This window comes from Labeo rohita, chromosome 24 (assembly GCF_022985175.1).
Source record: "Labeo rohita strain BAU-BD-2019 chromosome 24, IGBB_LRoh.1.0, whole genome shotgun sequence".
Classification (NCBI taxonomy): Eukaryota; Metazoa; Chordata; class Actinopteri; order Cypriniformes; family Cyprinidae; genus Labeo; species Labeo rohita.
Window position 1 is genome coordinate 1,140,475 of NC_066892.1, and position 19,057 is coordinate 1,159,531.

Here is a 19,057-nt window from a genome sequence, read left to right on the forward strand (position 1 = left end):
CTAAGCATTTTTTAAAAAAAACATCTTTTTTACATCATTTTTAAATGCATTTCAAATACCAATAAAAAATTTTCCCTACAAAATTGAACCAGTTTTTGAATAAGAACCACATTTCATTTTCAAACTGTTGTAAAGTTGCTGAACTTACAACAAAGTTGTAAATGTTTTAACACATTTTTTCTAAATAGAATTTGAACACTTTTTTGTAACAGTTTAAACATTTAAATTGCAACAACATTGTACATTTTTAAACAACTTTTTAATCCAATTTTTGTTTTTTTAATCCCTTTAATATTTAAATGTTTTTGTTTGTTTTTAAACTTTTTTTGTAAACATTTTTAAACGAATGTGGTTTTAGCAACAATTTACAAGATTTTGCATTTTTAAATGCATTTCAAAATCCATTTTAAAATTTTCCCTACAAAACTGAACCAATTTCTGAATAAGAACCAAATTGCAGTTTTAAACCACTGTAAAGTTGCTGAACTTACAAGGTTTTACGTTTTTAAACACATTTTTATAAAGTTTTTTTTTAACACTTTTTTTTTGTTGTTGTTTTTAATAACAATTTAAACATTTTAATTGCAACAGGTTTGTACATTTTTAAACAAAATTTTTAGCCAATGTTTGGTTTTTATACCCATTTAATATTTGTATTAAATTTATTCGATATTTTTTTTTCCTAAGCATTTTTAAACAAAAGTGTTTTTAGCAACAATTTACAATAAGGTTTTGCATTTTTAGATGCATTTAAAAAAAAAATTCCCTAAAAAATATTTCTGAATATGAACCAAATTTCAGTTTCTAACTGTTGTAAAATTGTTTTTTTTTTTTTTTTTTTTTTTTTTATTTGAACATATTTTTAAGCCAATTTTTGTTTTTAAACCCATTTTTTTTTCATACAAAACGTGCTATATTTACAATAAGGTTGTACGTGTTTTTTTTTTTTTTTTTTGTGCATCAAACACATTTGTAAACATTTTTGTTTTTTTCCCTAAGCATTTTTAAACAAATGTGTCTTTAGCAACAATTTACAAGGTTTCGCATTTTTAAATGCATTTCAAAATCCATTTAAATTTTTCTTTCCCTTTAAAATAGAACCAGTTTCTGAATAAGAACCAAATTTTAGTTTCAAACCGTTGTAAAATTGCTGAACTTACAAGATTTAAACAATGTAAATGCTATTTTAAACACATTTTTGTTTTTAAATGCAGTTTTTTAACACGCTGTAAGGTTGTACATTTTTAAACACATTTTAAGCTAATTTTTTTTTATTTAATATTTTTCTCTACAAAATGTAATCTCTTTCTGAATAGGAGACCAACTCTATTTCAGACCCTTGTGAAGTTGCTGTATTTGAAATGAGGTTGTAAATTAAGAAATGATTTGTAAAGTTGCTGAACTTACAAGGTTTTACATTTTTTAAACACATATTTATAAAGTTTTTTTTAACACTTTTTTTTTTTTTTAGTAACAATTTAAACATTTAAATTGCAACAAGTTTGTACATTTTTAAACAATTTTTAGCAAATTTTTGTTTTTTATACCCATTTAATATTTGTATTAAATTTATTCAATATATATATTTTTTTCCTAAGCATTTTTAAACAAATGTGTTTTTACAACAATTTACAAGGTTGTGCAAATAAATAAGTAAATAAATCCATTTAAAAAAATCCCTACGAAATAATTTGTATTTATTTTTTGAACACATTTTTAAACCTATTCAATTTTTTTTTTTTTTCTTCTACAACGTGGAACCAATTTATGAATTACTTTCCAATCCTTGCAAGGTTGCTGAACTCAGGCTCATTTCAAGAGTTATTTCAAAAAGTGCCATGGTATTACCTTGTTTTTTAATAAAGGCATTCATGTGCCTTGGTATTCCTTTGAACCGATTTTTATACTGCCGTATAATTACCGCAGTACATGAATTGCACATAAATAGTGCATACATTGCTTAAATGGAGTGAATGCAATGAATGCAGTGCAAGTTGCTTTGGATAAAAGCCTCTGCTAAGTGCATTAAAGTGAATGTAACAGTCGATCAATGCAGTGTAAAAAGTCCTTCAGTTGGATTTATGAATGTCACTGCTTTATCTAATGAATATAATGTAATGCGTGTGATTAGCGTGTTCAGTGTCATATGCAGTAGTGAGTATAATGGCAGATGCTTGAGTGTCTGGCTGTCGTATTCTCATGCAAAACACTGGTATCTTTATCATTTCCAAGCTCTGTGGTCGTCAGACGCTCACACACGTCTACACTCATGCAAATGCTGATCGAGGTCATGTGGGTTTTGTAATGCAAAGGAATCTCCATCTTCAGGACGTCGGTGTGTGTTTGGACTCTTAATTCAGTGAATGGAGCCTGTTGGATGGTGGTGAAGTATAAATGAAACAGACTGACAGTTGAGAGATTCATATTGAGACGTGTTTTCAGTGTGAATCACGTTTGAATAATAATCACGCTTCAAAGCGGCACGTCCGATCAGTTTTCATTCCGGCGATTCACGCGATATAAGGGATGAAAGGTTGCAGACCTTGGTCTGACTCCAGTCAAACTTTCCCTTTTCATCATGACTCAATTTAATGGTCGGTTATGGTTCATGTTGCAGTTTGTTTGAAAACGGAGGTGCTGGATGATGGATTATAGATCGGTGATTTTGACAACTGAACTGTCTTTTATCCACTTGTAGTGGTTTAGCAAAAAAAAAAGATCTTTCTAAAAAGAATCTAACATTATTTTAGATTAAATTAAATTAAATATTAAGCATTAAATGATTATGCTTTTTAATTATTTATTATTTTCCTTTTTCATTTAAGTTTTAATTTTAATATTATTAATTAAATTAATAATTATTAATTATATGTAAAGCATTATTTTTGTGTATGCTTATTTCTATCTTTAACAATTGTTTGTTTTATTCTTTATTTATTTTAAATGTATTATTGTTAATTTTAAAATCATTTTAATTTAATTTTCTGTAAAACAGTAAGTCAAGTAGATGGTAACATTAAATATTAAATTACAATTTTTTTATCTTATTTTTATTTTAATGAATTTTTTTTTACATTTTTATTTTTTTAATGTTTTTCTTAGTTTTTAATTTAAAAGTTAACGAGTTACCGATGGTAACAATTCAAATTAATTTTAATGTAAAATATTTAATTACACTTATTTAAATAATGTTTCTTATTAAATTACATTTTAATTATTTTGTTTATATTTAATAATAGGTTTTTTTCTTTTTAATATTGTTGTAATATTATGCATATTATGTTTCTATCTTGGTCAAATATTTTTTTGTTTTTATTTATTTTGTTTATTTTCTATGTCTTACATTTATCAAATTTTATAAAAAAATTAAATTAAATAAATAAAATTAAGTATTAAAAATGTTATTTTTTCATTTAATTTTTCTAAGATATATTTATAATTTTAATATTATAAATTAAATTAACAATTATTAATTATATATTTAAAGCATTATTTTTGTTTATGCTCATTTTTATCTATAACTTTTTTTTTTATATTCACTTTTTTTTTTGTTTTAAAATCATTGTAATTTCATTTTCTGTTACACATCAAACATGAAACAATAAGTTAACTAGACAGTAATGTTAAATATTATTTTTTATTTTTTATTTTTTCAAAATTGTAACTTTTTAATGTTTTCCTTATTTTTAATTTCCAAAGTTAACAATTTATGGATAGTAACAATTTAGATGAATTTTAATATAAAATATTTAATTACACTTATTTTAATTGTTTGTCTTTATTAAATTACATTTTAATTAACTTAATTAAAATTATTTCATATTATTTCATATATATTTTTGGTTTCTTTTTAATATTATTGTTTCAATATGCATGAAATAATATTAATATTATATATTTAATCAAGTATTTTTATCTTTATCACATATTTTTATTTATTTATTATTATTTATTAATATTTTTATATTATTTTTCATGTTGGAATGTTTGATTTTCTATATCTTACATTATCAAATGTTATAAAACATTGAATAAGTTCTGGTGTCTCAATGGTTTGTTCTTTAGAATGAATTATTATTTGTATTATTATTTTATTTTTTTTTTTTTGGAGCTGACGGGAGAAAATAACTCCTAAAATTCTAGATGAATTGCTCCATGGCCGCGGTCAGTCAGGCGTGTTTTTCCTCTCGTGTGATCGATGGAGAATCCGGCAAGTTGTAAGTAATTAGCCGGATGTCCAACGACCTTTTCTTTCCTCTCTTGAAGACTCGGAGGGAAAGAATCATCCTTGACCTGAATGCGTCTCCGTCACGCCGCTCCGGCTCTCGTAAGCGCCGGGATTTAGGAGCAGGTAAATGTCAGAGTCATAAAACAGGCCCAAGTCCTTATTCCCCTTCCTCAAGAAACATTCCTGAGACGAGCTGCGCTTCTGTTCTGCGTCTCACGCTGTGCTTTAAATCTTGGATCTGTAGTTGTACACACAAATCTTAGATTGGTTTAAATCAGAGACGCACAAACCGTATATGACCCGTCATCAACTTTGATTTGGCATGTCTTAACACAAGAAGACGGAAAAAATAGGAAAAGTTTTTTAAAAAGATAAATTCATGTTTTATGCCTTCATCTGATACCAAAAAACAAAAACAAAAACAAAAAAACAGGATTAAATTAAAATATTTTAAAATACAAACATTAAAAAAAATGTAAAATAAAATAAATACCAAACATATTTCATAGGGCCCTATTATTGTAATATTAATAAATAAATATATAAATAAATAAATAAATAAAAATTATAAATAAAAATAAAGTTGTCTTTATGAAATGAATTAATTATACATTGTTTTTGATTATTATAACTTAATTAAACCATTAAACCAAATTAACTCCAGAAAAATAAAAAAAAAAATAAAGAAGCACATACTATTAATTAAAAATCTAAATAGAAATATTAATAAAAACTAAATATAAAATGGAATTTGGAAAAAAAACAAAAACATATTTAATAGAGGCTTAAAAATTATTTTTTTGTTGAACTTTAAATTGATGTTAAATTACAAAAGTTTCAAAAATGTGTTTAAAATTTAATTTAACTATTAAAATTTTTCTTTTTCTCTCTCTCCCCAGTTTTTACATTTTCTGGACTCCGTTTTAATGGTTAAATAAAATTTTAGTAATCAAAAATCACGATCTAATTTAACATCAATTCAATAAAAGTTCAAACTAAAAAAATAATAAATAAATAAATTTAAGCCTCTATGAAGTATGTTCTATTTTTTTTTTTTTTTTATATTTTTTTTTTTTTCAAAATTCCATTTATTTGTTTATTTATTTTCTGGATTTAATTTTAATGTTTTAAGCTTTAATAATCAAAAATATTGTATAAGTAGTTCATCTCATTAAGACAACTTTATTTATTTATTTATTTTTATTTATTTATTTATTTTTTATGAAGTCCTTATTTATTTATTTATTTATTTATTTATTTTCTGTCAGTTTTATTTACTATTTAGTTTTAATGGTTTAATTAAGTTTTAATTATCAAAAATAATGTGTAATTAGTTCATCTCATAAAGACAACTTAATTTTATTTATTTATTTATTTATTTATTTATTTATATTTGTACAATATTAGGGCCCTATGAAATGTGTGTAGTGTCTCAGTGTTATTTTTTCTGCCGTGTGCCGCTGGAGTGAAGGGAACTCCGGTGAGGCGGGTCACAGGCGTGTGATGTGATTCAGATGGGATCTGTGTGTTAAAGCGTGTTAATGGAGTCATTCAGTGTTTCTCTCTGTGATCCAGCTGAAAACCACAAAGACAGACGCTGCTAATTAACTCCCGTGCGGCTCTGATGAATGAATATATTGTTTAACGCTGAGAAAATGAGGTTATTAAGGCTCTCGTCGAGTGTTTGTTTGTTTGTGTGACTGAACCTATTACAACTAGAGCTGGATGATGATTTATTCAGGATTATTTTATAAAATATGAGAAACACTATAAATATTGTAATTATATTTTAATGAGTTTATTTCAGTTTTTTTTTAAATAAATTGCATTTACTTAATATTAATTATGAATGAATGAATGAATGAATGAATGAATGAATTTAATTTTGCAGTATGGAAACAATTTTTACCTAGAAATTGCTAGTAATTACAAATAATTACAAAGAAAAGGCAAGTAACACATGAAGTTTTTTTTTTTTTTTTTTTTTATTATTTCAGTTAATCAATTCATAACTAATTCAGTGATTCCCATTGTTGTTTTTTATGTTAAGTTTTTAAAAATAAATTGCATTTACTTAATATTAATTATTATTTATTATTCATTTTAATTATTTATTGGATATCATTTTTATTTTTTAACATTTTAATTAACTTTTAGTTTTTTTTATTTTATTTTATTTATTTATGACGCAAAAGTGATTTGTTTATAGATTTGTTCATAGTTCTGAATGTGTAAATATTCTGATTTCTTTCTGAAGTGAGTTTTGAGTTTGACTGACAGCAGTGACTAATAATGACAGTCAACATGTAACTTTTTTTAATGTTACTTTTTTTAAACGTTCTGATTGGCTACAGTGGAATCTTGATACTTTTTGTTTCAGTGTTGCAGTTTCCAGAGTTACATTTTTGTCAGTCCAGTGATCTCTGTAATGACAGGAGTTTTTAATGCGTAATTTCTCCGTTCACCTTTCTCTGAACTCTATAATGGAGCTGTGCCGTACAGAATACACATTTACAGCTCATTTACAGACTCGTCTGATGTTTTGTCATGTCGTTAGTGTTTGCTGCTGCCAGGCGTTTATTTTGGGCTCTCGCTGGGAGTTGATTTTTCAAAAATAAGAGAAAATGACTCTGATCTGTCAGTGCTGGGTTTCATCCATGGTGAACTTTGTTAACTTTCTAAATATATCAGGCTCCAGATACGAGTGTGTTGTAAGATCATTGCTACAGTTCTTTAGTGAAATGTTTTTTTGAGGATTGAATAATCCATATTTACCTCATAGAAATCAAACACACATTTGACTACAGTTTGCGACTGTCCATAAAATAATTTAATCTGCTGAAGATGCTGATGAGATTTTAAAAGATTTGATTTTTAAATTACTTGCATGAAAAATAATTTAAATACCGTATTGACCAAGTGTCCAGAGAACTTAATGTGTCTTCATTTTGCCTTTTATACTGACAAAAAGCATCAACATTTCTATAGTAAGTCCTAGGTTTTATTTATAACTTTAAAAAATGTGTTTTTTTTTTTTTTTTTTTTTTTTACAGTATAGAAATTGCGGGTCAATTTTACAAATAATTACAAAGAAAAGGCACATTAAATTAACACCTGAAATTAAATGAGAAAATGTAAAGTAGAAAAACAAAAAACAATAGAAAAAAAAAGTCAAAAAAAAACAATAAGCTTATAAATAATAAAATAATAAAATCTAACATAATTGATAAAATAAAATATAAAACACACACACACACACACACACACATATATATATATATATATATATATATATTACAAAAGTAAACTTAATATAATAAAATCTATAATAAATATAATAAAATAAAAATAAAAAAATCTATAATAAATATAATAAAATAAAAATAAAATCTGAAATGTAATAGATTTATACATATATATATATATTTATATAGTGTGCATTATAGTGTGCAAACAATTTCACTAGTACATTTTACAAATAATTACAAATAAACAGCAAGTAACACTGAATTGAAAGGCTGAATTTTTATTATTATTATTGTTATTATTATTATTTTGTAAAACGTAACCCAGTAAACCCAATATTTCCAGGTTATAAGCAATTTTCACTCGTTTGCTGGTAAATATTATAGATAATTACAAAGAAAAGGTGCATGAAATTAAAACTGAAATATTTTTTTGTAAAAAAAAAAAAAAAAAAGAAAGAAAAAAATTAAAATGTGAATTTAAAAAAATATAGTAAATTGTATTTATTTTAGCAAGTAACACTGAATTGACAGTAAACCCAATATTTATTTGGAATATATATATTATATTATATTATATTGTGTGTGTGTGTGTGTGTGTGTGTGTGTGTGTGTGTATATATTTATATATATATATGTATATATGTATGTGTGTGTGTGTGTGTGTGTATAATATATTAGCACTGATTATTTAACTTGGAAAACAAACAAGAATCTACCATTGTGTTGCTGGAGATCTCGTTCATCTGCTACTAAACCTGATTTGATCACACAAAACTCTCAAACTTTGACTAATGCAGTGATTTATTTCCTCCTGAAGTGTTTATTACATGAACTCTTGATTGTGTTTTTCTGCTGAAGTGCTGTGTGTTCTATGTAAGTGAAGGCCTGTAGGCGAGAGGAGAGCTAACGGTGACGGGTTTATCAGGTTCATCGCGACGATCCGCTGCTCACATCTGCGTCTCGACAGCCGCGTGTTTGTCTCCTACACACAACAGCAAAGTCTGGAGACGTCCATATGAATTATTATGAATTATGTGTAGGTTGAGTGATTAACATCACTGTCATTAAAAACACGTGTTTTATGTTGGGAAACGTCTCCTGCTCAACAAAACTGCATTTATTTGATTACAAATATGGTAAAAAAAAATCTGAAATATTATTCAGATTTAAAATATCTGTTTCCCATGTGAATATCTGTTAAAATGTAATTAAGTTGAGAAAGCAAACTTACTGAAATACTGTTTAAGCTTTCACTCATTCTTCTTCTTCTGAGACTTCTGACTCTGACTCGTCCTAGAGCTTTAACTCTACAAACTCCAGACTCAGCCCAGATCTTCACACTGATCCGACTCTTTTTAACTGATCAGACTTACGATTTTCCTAAAACTGACTGGAAAAAATCCCATAGACGTACACTGACGGAATGTTCAAATGAGCAATATTCAAATATGTTCAGATATCTATCTGTCTTTGGCCAGCAACCAGAATCATGCTACTAACTTGCTAATCATGCTAACAACATGCTAGTAACATGCTAATCATGTTAGAAACATGCTAGTAATTTGCTAATCATGCTACAATCATGCTAGCAACATGCTAATAACTTGTTAATAATGCTAAAACATGTTAACAACTTGTTAATCACATTAGAAACATGCTAACAACCTGCTAATCATGCTAGAAACATGCTAGCAACATGCTAACTTGCTAATTATGTTAGAAATATACTAGCAACCTGCTAATCATGCTAGAAACATGCTAGCAACATGCTAACAACTTGCTAATCATGTTAGAAACATGTTAACAACTTGCTAATCACGTTAGAAACATGCTAACAACTTGTTAATCATGCTAGAAACATGCTAGCAACATGTTAACAACTTGCTAATCATGCTAGAAACATGATAGCAACATGTTAACAACTTGCTAATCACGTTAGAAACATGCTAACAACTTGCTAATCATGCTAGAAACATGCTAGCAACATGTTAACAACTTGCTAATCATGCTAGAAACATGCTAGCAACATGTTAACAACTTGCTAATCACGTTAGAAACATGTTAGAAACATGTTAACAACTTGTTAATCACGTTAGAAACATGCTAACAACTTGCTAATCATGCTAGAAACATGCTAGCAACATGTTAACAACTTGCTAATCATGCTAGAAACATGCTAGCAACATGTTAACAACTTGCTAATCACGTTAGAAACATGTTAGAAACATGTTAACAACTTGTTAATCACGTTAGAAACATGCTAACAACTTGCTAATCATGCTAGAAACATGCTAGCAACATGCTAACAACTTGCTAATCATGTTAAAACGTGCTAACAACACGTTAGTAACTTGCTAACGTTAATGTTGCTAATGTTACAATCATACTAACATGTTAATCATCTATCAGACTGCACTCAAACTTTAAACTTTTCAAACTACTTTAAACTTCAAACTATTTCAGACTGAAAATGATCCAAACTTAAAACTTTTTCAAACTTCTGGTTCAGCTATCTAGTTTATTTCTGAGATGCGCAGCTGAATTTCAGCATCATTACTCATTACAGTGTTCGGTGTCACGTGATGTTTCAGAAATCGCTCTAATGTTGTGATTGTTGTCGTGTGTTTTCTGTGGTTTTCTTCTCTCCGGCCGCACAGAAGCTTTCAGATGCTTCGTTTGTTCAGCGTGGGTTTGCGGTTTCCTCGTCTGGTTTTAATTCCGCTCTGAGGTCTCGTCAGGAATGTGAGGTGGTTTTTGAGATCCGCGTTGTGCCGTGGACCACGTTAAATTCGATCCAGACCTGCTCTCTGTCAAACACTCTACATGAGAGCAAATGTGTTCGGAGAGAACAACACCAGCTAATGTTTGTGTGTAAATGTCTTGATTTGGTGAGAATAACGGAGGTGTTTGTTGACACGCGCCGCTCTGCCCTCTTACAAACCTCATCAATTACACGCTAATGAGAAAACAATTACTGTCGCCGTGTAATTAAAAGAAGGAAAATGTCAGGCGGGTTTTCAGTGCGTCCCTGTAGGAATGTGCTCGTGCGTCTCGCTCTCAGGAAAGATTCGTCTGGTGTGTGTAAACGTGACTCCGGTTTCATGGTTTCTTTTCGTTTTGAAGAGGAATGTGAAGGGTTTGTGGTGTTTGGGATGAAGTGATGGTGTTTAGAGACGCTCAGATGTGAGAAAACAGCTGGAAGCTTTCACTGATTCACCTAAAAGTTGACATGAAACTTTTATTTTTTGGGATTTTGAACAAGAATGTTTTTGTTAACTGAAATAAAGAGTAATTCTAATTATAATAAGTATTTGGAATATTAATAAAAGCTGGTAAAAATAGAAACTAAATAAATAATTTTGAAGTTATTTAGCTATCTTGAAAAATTGCTAAAACTGAAATCAAAATAAATTAAATATAAATATTTAAATACTAAAAATACTTAAATACTTAATAAAAAGTGAGAATATATAAATAAAAGATCATTCAAAGTGTTAATAAATATTATGATAGTATAAAATAATACCAAAATAACTCATCAGGTATCATGGTTTTGAATTTAACAGTAATATGTACAAAATTAAATTATATTAAAATTTTAAATTTTGTACTAAAATTACGAAAACTAAAAGAAGAATAATTTAAATATAAATATTTAAAAATGTAAACAGTAGTAAAAGTAAAAATTACAAAATTGTTAGTACTTAGATTAAATTAGATTTAGACTGAAGTACTAAAATTACTAAAACTAAAACCAAAATAAAAATTAAAGCCAAATAGAAATATGAACCAAAAAAAAAAAAACAAATAAACATGAAACGTTGAAACATGACAATAAAACGATCACAAAATTAAAACTAAAAGAAGTCAAAATATAAAAATAAATGCTAAGTTAAAATGTGAATAAATATTATAATAGGTTAAAAATAATACTAATTCTTGCTGAATTAAAAATAAATGTTAAATTAAAAAGTTAAATAGAAATATGTAAAAAAAAAAAAAAAAAATAATAGAAAAATTCAACATCCAAAAACAAAAATATATTTAAACTAAAGTGAAAATATAAAAATAAAAGCTAAAATGAATGAATAAATATTACTTTGTAAATAATATTGAGTTAATACAGGCATCATATTGACTGATAATATTTTTTTTTCTTACTGGTTATTTTAATTAATTAATAATTTATTTTTTATTTTATTTTATTTTATTTTATTTTATTTTTTTGAACCAATACCATTTATGGTATTTTATATGCTAGGAACATGAATTTAAATTAAATTACATGAAATTAAAACTTATTTCAGTTAGTGCTGAAATCCCTAAAACTAAAACCAAAATAAAAAATAAATTAAAACTAAATAGAAATAGAAAACATTTTTTTAAAATAAAACAAAATTATTAAAACTAAAATAAAATGTGAAAATATAAAAGGAAATGCTAAATCAAAATATTAATAAATATTATAATAGGTTATAAATAATACTAAAATTACTAAAACTGAAATAAGAATTGTGTAAGTAAATACAATAAAAAAATAAAAAAGCAACCACAAAAAGTTATATTAAAACTAAAATGAAAAGTGAATGTATAAAAATAAAATCTAATTCCAAATGTTTATAAATAAATAAATATTACTTATATAAATAATATTGAGTTAAACATAATTATATAATACATTAAACATTAAATTATTATTTTTTAATTAAATTTTAATTAATATTAAACATTAATTATATAATACATATGTATGCATCAAATATTTTTATTATTATTATTATTATTATATTTTTTAAATCAGGCCGGGAGCATAAATTAAGATGTTAAATTGGCATCATTTTCTCATGTAACCTCGTCAGTGAATCAGTGGCAGCTGATGTTCATAAACCAGAGCAAAAGCAGCAGCGACTGCACTAAAATGATATTGCCTTCATCATAACCTGCGTCTCAGAGGAGCTGCAGCACGACTCGTGTTTTACTACATACTTCCTTTTGTGCGTTTGACATCTGCGATGGCCATTAGCGTAAGGTTCCCATGGCAGCGTGTGAATGGAGCGTGTGAATGGCGGTGAGCTGTAGCGCGATGCGTGCGAGTGTGTGTTCGGCTGAAAAGGGCTTTGTCTGCGGGACGAGGAAAGGCGCTACTCCCACATTCGCCGTCGCCTAGCAACCGCGATGCACAGATTGGCGGGAACATCTGTCGCGGCCGCCGCTGCCAAATCTGCGTCGTATAGTAAACACGAGCGCGAACGGCTCCGTCCCGCTGATCTGGGATCAGACCGAAGCGCCGGTTTGCTGACCCTGAGCGGCCGGGGAAGGACGGGTCGTCCTTGTGCTCCGTTTTTGCTTACAAATATGTAAAGTGAGGGGTTTTGTGTTTTTGAGGGGGTTTTGAGGCTCGTTCATTATTTTCTGTCCTGCTGATGCTGAAAATCTCACTCGGACTTAAATAAAGAGACACTGAAGGAGCTTCCTCTGCATTCACTGCAGATTGTCAGACCACAGTGACATTGTGTTCTGCAGATTTTAATGAGTATTTTGTGATAAATTGCTTGTGATGTTTGTCATTTGCATGAGTGAATGTAAATGCAATACTAACTTTCATTAAAGAAAATAAACCCTGTTGTGAGATTTAATCTTGTAAAATAAGTCAATAAACTGCATTATACATGTAAAATATTGTGTGTGCATATGTATTTTTCTTATTTATTACTATATTATTATTATTATTATTGCTACATTGTTGACTTATCCCATATTTTAGTGCTATAACAGTTGAAAAATATAACAAAATAAAAAATAACATTTTTAACATTTATGTTTTCATATATATTAATATATTTATTCTTATTATCATTATTATTATATTTTGATTCAACTTGCATTGTATAATAGTTGAAAAAATATTGTCAGTAAATGGTTTAGAATGAAAAATAAAAATAAAGTTTTATATATATTTATATAATTTTATTATTATTATTATTATTATTATATTATTTTGATTCAACTTGCATTGTATTACTATAATAGTTGAGAAAATATTGTCAGTAGTTTCTAATTTAAATTAAATAGAATGTTTTATATATTATTATTGTCAACATTTATAATGAAATGCCATATGCACAATGTCACAATATTTATATATAATTTTAAATAAAAATATTTTTAAATGAAATATTTTAAAATTTGTGTATTTATTTATTCATTTATTATTATTATTTTAATAAACCAGGCAATACATTTTATAGGACAGGAACATGAATTAAGATGTTAAAATAATAAATAATAAAAAATAATAAAATAATAATAATTATTTTAGAAAGAAAGAAAATAATAATAAAAATAAATAAATGTATTTTATGTATATAATATAATATAATATAATATAATATAATATAACATTTATTTATTTATTTATTTTTTATATTTATTTTATTATTGTTCATTATTATTAGATTTTGATTCATTGTGTATAATAGTCGAAAAAATACTGTCAACAAATTTATAATGAAAATTAGGTAGAATGTTTTATTTATTATTATTATTATTATTACTTTTGACTCTGACATAGATTTTAAAAAATGTTATCAATAAATTCCACATTTATAATGTTAAAAAAATGTGCACAATATGCACAATGTCTCATGCCTTTTGCTTGTAAATTTTATTAGATACTTTTTTTTTCATTCTTTTTTTTCATTCTGAAATATATCATCTATTGATTTGCTTACTTTTCAAGGTTAGTCTCTAAATAAGCTTCATTTTCTTGGAGCAAAGTTTGCATTGCATTACATGAATTCATATGCTTTATCCAAATATAATAATGATATAAAGAAATATGTAATAAATTCTTAAAATAATAATAATAATAATAATTTATATTGTCATTACAATTGTATAGATTTTTTCAGCTGTATTATAGTAATCAATTTTGCTGATTGAAAGTTGGCATTGCACTTACATGAATTTATATGCTTTTATCCAAATATAATAATTAAATAAATAAATGTCATTAATAATAATAATAATAATAATAATAATAATAATAATAATAAATATTTATATTGTCATACTATTATTATTATTATTATTATCTACATTTTTTTCAGCTGCATTATAGTAATCTAAAATATTTTAAGTTTAATGTTAAAAGTTTATTTTTTATTTGTTTATTTATTTAATCATTTTTTTCTTCGTAACCTACTTGTGTTATGGGCTGATGCGAAGGGGTCAAAGGTCGCTCTCCTCAAACACGCCGTCCTCTCATCTGCCCTTGAGCTTTGCGTTCTGATAAACTCTCCTCTCTCACGTGTGACGCAATAATCGGGAGCAGCGCTCGATCGTTCACCTTCCGGTTATTGATGGTCATTCCTGTGCAGTCAGCCTCATTCACTTCAACTCTGTTCTAAAACACGGCCGGACTCAACTGGACACACACAAGCGATTGATTTGGATGCTTTACATAACAAATATATGAGATCATTTCAAATGTTTGACCTCAGTAAAATCAGTGATGTGAGTTTGGGGCGGGACTATCCCTTGGACTGACCAATGAGATGACGCTACATGATTTAATGCAGTTAATAACTACGTTTTTGTTGTTTTACTGTTTTGTTTTGACATGTATGTGTGTGTTGTCAGTCTAACGTGTCTTCCGGTCTGGTGTGTTGTTTCAGGACCCAGCCATGCAGAGGTGGAGACGCGCGAATGCTTGTACTTCAACATCAACTGGGAGATCGAGAAGACGAACCGCAGCGGCGTGGAGCGCTGTGAAGGAGAGAAGGACAAACGCTCGCACTGCTACGCCTCCTGGAGGAACAGCTCCGGCAGCATCGAGCTCGTCAAGAAGGGCTGCTGGTTAGACGACTTCAACTGCTATGACAGGTCGGTCGTTTGACGCTTTACTAGTACTAGTCATATAAACAAACCTGTAACTTCTGTGTGTAACTCGTCATGGGTTAATGTCTGATCTTGCTGGGGTCTTATAGTCAACTAAGACTAAAACCATAAAAAGTTTCTTAAAAAAATTAAATACAAAATAAAATGTTTTGTATTATATATTATGTAACTCATAAATAAAAATAAAAAGTAATAAAAAATAAAAAATAAAAAAAAAAAAAAAAAAAAAAAAAAAAAAAAGAAAAGACAAAAACACAAAGTACTAAAATGACTAAATAACTAAATAAATAAATAAAATAATAAAAATAATAATAAAATGACAAAAACACAACAAAATTGCTAAAAGTTTCTAAAATTTAAGTGAAAATGTGAACATAAAATCTATGTAAATAAAAAATAAAATTCAATAAATATTCTGTAAATAAATGCTACTAAAATCATTCTGCATCATTAATGATGATGGTTTATTTAAATGTATTTATAAAAAAATATGTAATTATACAGTAATTTATATTTTATGTAAAAGTTTTGTAAGAAACTGTAAACAATACTAAAATGAAGTGAATATGTAAAAAATTAAACACAAAATGGTAAGTAGTAGAAAACTACGAAAAATAAAGAAACTGACAAAAACAAGACAAATTATTAAAAGTGAAATGTAAATATTAAATCTGTGTAAATAAAAAAAGTAAATTCTCATAAATATGTAAATATTTAAAATAATTTTGCATCATTAATGATTACTTAAATGTATAAAAATAAAAAATGTGTATATATATAATTATAATAATTTATATTTTATGTATAATTATAATAGTTACATAAAATAGTTTTGTAAGAAAATTTAAAAAATGCTAAAATGTAAGTGAATATTTAAAAAATGTAAAAAAAAAAAAAAAAATGTAGAAAGAAAACCGAAATAAAAAGAACAAACTAATAAATTACAAAAACAACAAAGAATACTATTAAAGCTTTCTCAATTTAAAGTGAAAATGTGTAAAAAAAAAAAAGTGTAAAATCTATATAAATAAAATAAATTCAATGTTTTGTAAATAAATGCTTTAATAAATAAATGCATCATTAATGATGATGATTTATGTAAATGTTTTTTTTTTAAATGTATAATTATGTAATTTGTTTATATTTTATATATAATTATTGTAATAGTTACATAACAGTTCATAAGAAATATTTTAAAAAGTAAACAAGAAATGGTAGAAAACTATGTAAATAAAAAATAAAGAACAAACTAACACTAAAACAGACTAATACTAAAAGAATATTTAAGCCTTCTCAGATAAAAATGTGTGTGGACTGGAGTTTGTAAGCGGCTGAAAGGGTTTTGACCTTGAGTTGTGTGGAACTGATGGAGCTTGAGTTTGATATAGATGATGTAGAGATGAAATTAGATTTACGGCCCACGATGCATTGCGGCGGAGCGTCATTGGAGTCATCGGGTTCAGAGGAAGCTTTGCAGCGTCTTACATCATGAGACCAATCGATCGGGCTCTTTCTAAGAAAGAAACTTGGTTTGATGTTTGTGGAATAAATCTGGGGATGTTTTCTGCTTCGTGAGCAACTTCACACTCATTATTTAATGTTTCTCATCTCCGTTTGGCCTCAATTAATTCACTCCTGACCTACTTAACAGAGGACCTGAGTGAAAACCAGATCGCTGTTGATATTGATGACGCTTTATAGAATTAAATGTACGTTGGCATCGATTCAGTCGATTAAATTTAAACCAAACCAGCCTTTGTGGCATCAGGTAGACTTCAGATGCAACTCAAGTAAAACAGTAATCTTGTTGTTTTCTACTAAATCAACACATTTTATATTCTTTTAATTCTTTTAAGTCTATTTTTTATTTCTTTTTTTAGATACTTTAGTTTTTTATTTTACTTTTAATATTTCAGTCTTTTACTCTTGTTTTTATTCCATTTTTTTTTCTGCTTTTAGATATTTTAGTGTTTTTTTTACTTTTAATATTTCTCCTTTTTTTACTCTATTTTTGTTCCCTTTTTTGTTCTGCTTTTCAGTAATTTTAGATATTTGATTTTTTTTTTTTCTTTTTACACGTAATATTTCCGTTTTTACTCAATTTTCAATTATTTTATTTTTAGTCTTTTGCAGAAATGTTAGATATTTTAGTTTTTACTATTACTATTTCTGGTTTTTAGTCTTTTTTTAGTCTATTTTTGTTCTGATTTTAGATTTTTTTTTTTTAACTTTTAATATTTCTCTTTTACTCTATTTTTATTCCCTTTTTTGTTCTGCTTTTCAGTAATTTTAGATATTTGAGGGGTTTTTTTTCTTTTTCTTTTTTTTACATGTAATATTTATGGTTTTTACTCTATTTTTATTTTATTTTTAGTCTTTTTCAGAAATGTTAGATATTTTAGTTCATCCTATTACTATTTCTGTTTTTTAGTTGTTTTTTTTTAGTCTATTTTTGTTCAGCTTTTCAGTAATTTTAGATGTATTAGTTTTTTTTAATTATTAATATGTATGTTTTTAGTCTTTTTTTTCTAATTTTTGTTCTGCTTTTCAGTCATTTAAGACATTTTTAGGTTTTTTTACTTTTAGTATTTCTTTTTTTATTCCATTTTTGTTCTGGTTTTCAGTAATTTTAGATATTTAAATTTTTAACTAAATTGTTTTTTGCTCTATTTTTATTTCATTTTTGTTCTGCGTTTGAGTTATTTTAGATTTTTATATTTTTAACTATTAGTATTTCTGTTTTTAGTATATTTTTCCATTTTTGTTCTGCTTTACAGTAATTTAAGATATTTTAGTTTTTTTACTTTTAATATTTCAGTCTTTCACTGTTTTTTTTTATTACATTTTTTTCTGTTTTTAGATATTTTAGTTTTTATAATGTAATATTTCTGTTTTTTTTTTTTTTTTATTCCATTTTTGTTATGGTTTTCAGTAATTTTAGATAATTGAGGTTTTTTTAACTTAATTGTTTTTTTTTGCTCTTTTTATTTCATTTTTGTTCTGCTTTTGAGTAATTTTAGATTTTAATATTTTTAACTATTAGTATTTCTGTTTTTTAGTCTTTTTTTATTCTATTTTTTGTTCTGTTTTTAGATATTTTAGTTTTTATAACAATATTCTTGTGTATTATTTTTTTTTTAATTCCATTTTTATCCTGCTTTTCAGTAATTTTACATATTTGAGTTTTTTTAACTATTAATATTTCAGTCTTTCACTGTTTTTTTATTACATTTTTTTTCTGTTTTTAGATATTTTAGTTTTTATAATGTAATATTTCTGTTTTTTTTTTTTTTATTCCATTTTTGTTATGGTTTTCAGTAATTTTAGATAATTGAGTTTTTTTTAACTTAATTGTTTGTTTTTTTTTTTGCTCTTTTTATTTCATTTTTGTTCTGCTTTTGAGTAATTTTAGATTTTAATATTTTTAACTATTTGTATTTCTGTTTTTTAGTCTTTTTTTAGTCTATTTTTGTTCTGCTTTTAGATATATTTTTTTAACTTTTAATATTTCTCTTTTACTCTATTTTTATTCCCATTTTTGTTCTGCTTTACAGTAATTTAAGATATTTTAGTTTTTTTACTTTTAATATTTCTGTTTTTTTTTGGCTCTATTTTTGTCATTTTTGTTCTTTTAAGTAATTTTTTTTTTTTTTTTTTTTTTTTTTTTTTTTTTTTTTTACTT

General features: G+C 26.2%; 1 protein-coding gene across 1 annotated transcript in view; it reads left to right on the forward strand.

Moving 5' to 3' along the window:
* The window catches only part of acvr2ba (activin A receptor type 2Ba), a 49,859-nt gene that overhangs the window by 22,140 nt on the left and 8,662 nt on the right, over nt 1-19,057 (forward strand). Inside the window, exon 2 of the mRNA XM_051098627.1 lies at nt 15,153-15,360. Within this exon, the coding sequence (XP_050954584.1) occupies nt 15,153-15,360 (208 nt within the window). The remainder of the gene's footprint in view (nt 1-15,152; nt 15,361-19,057) is intronic.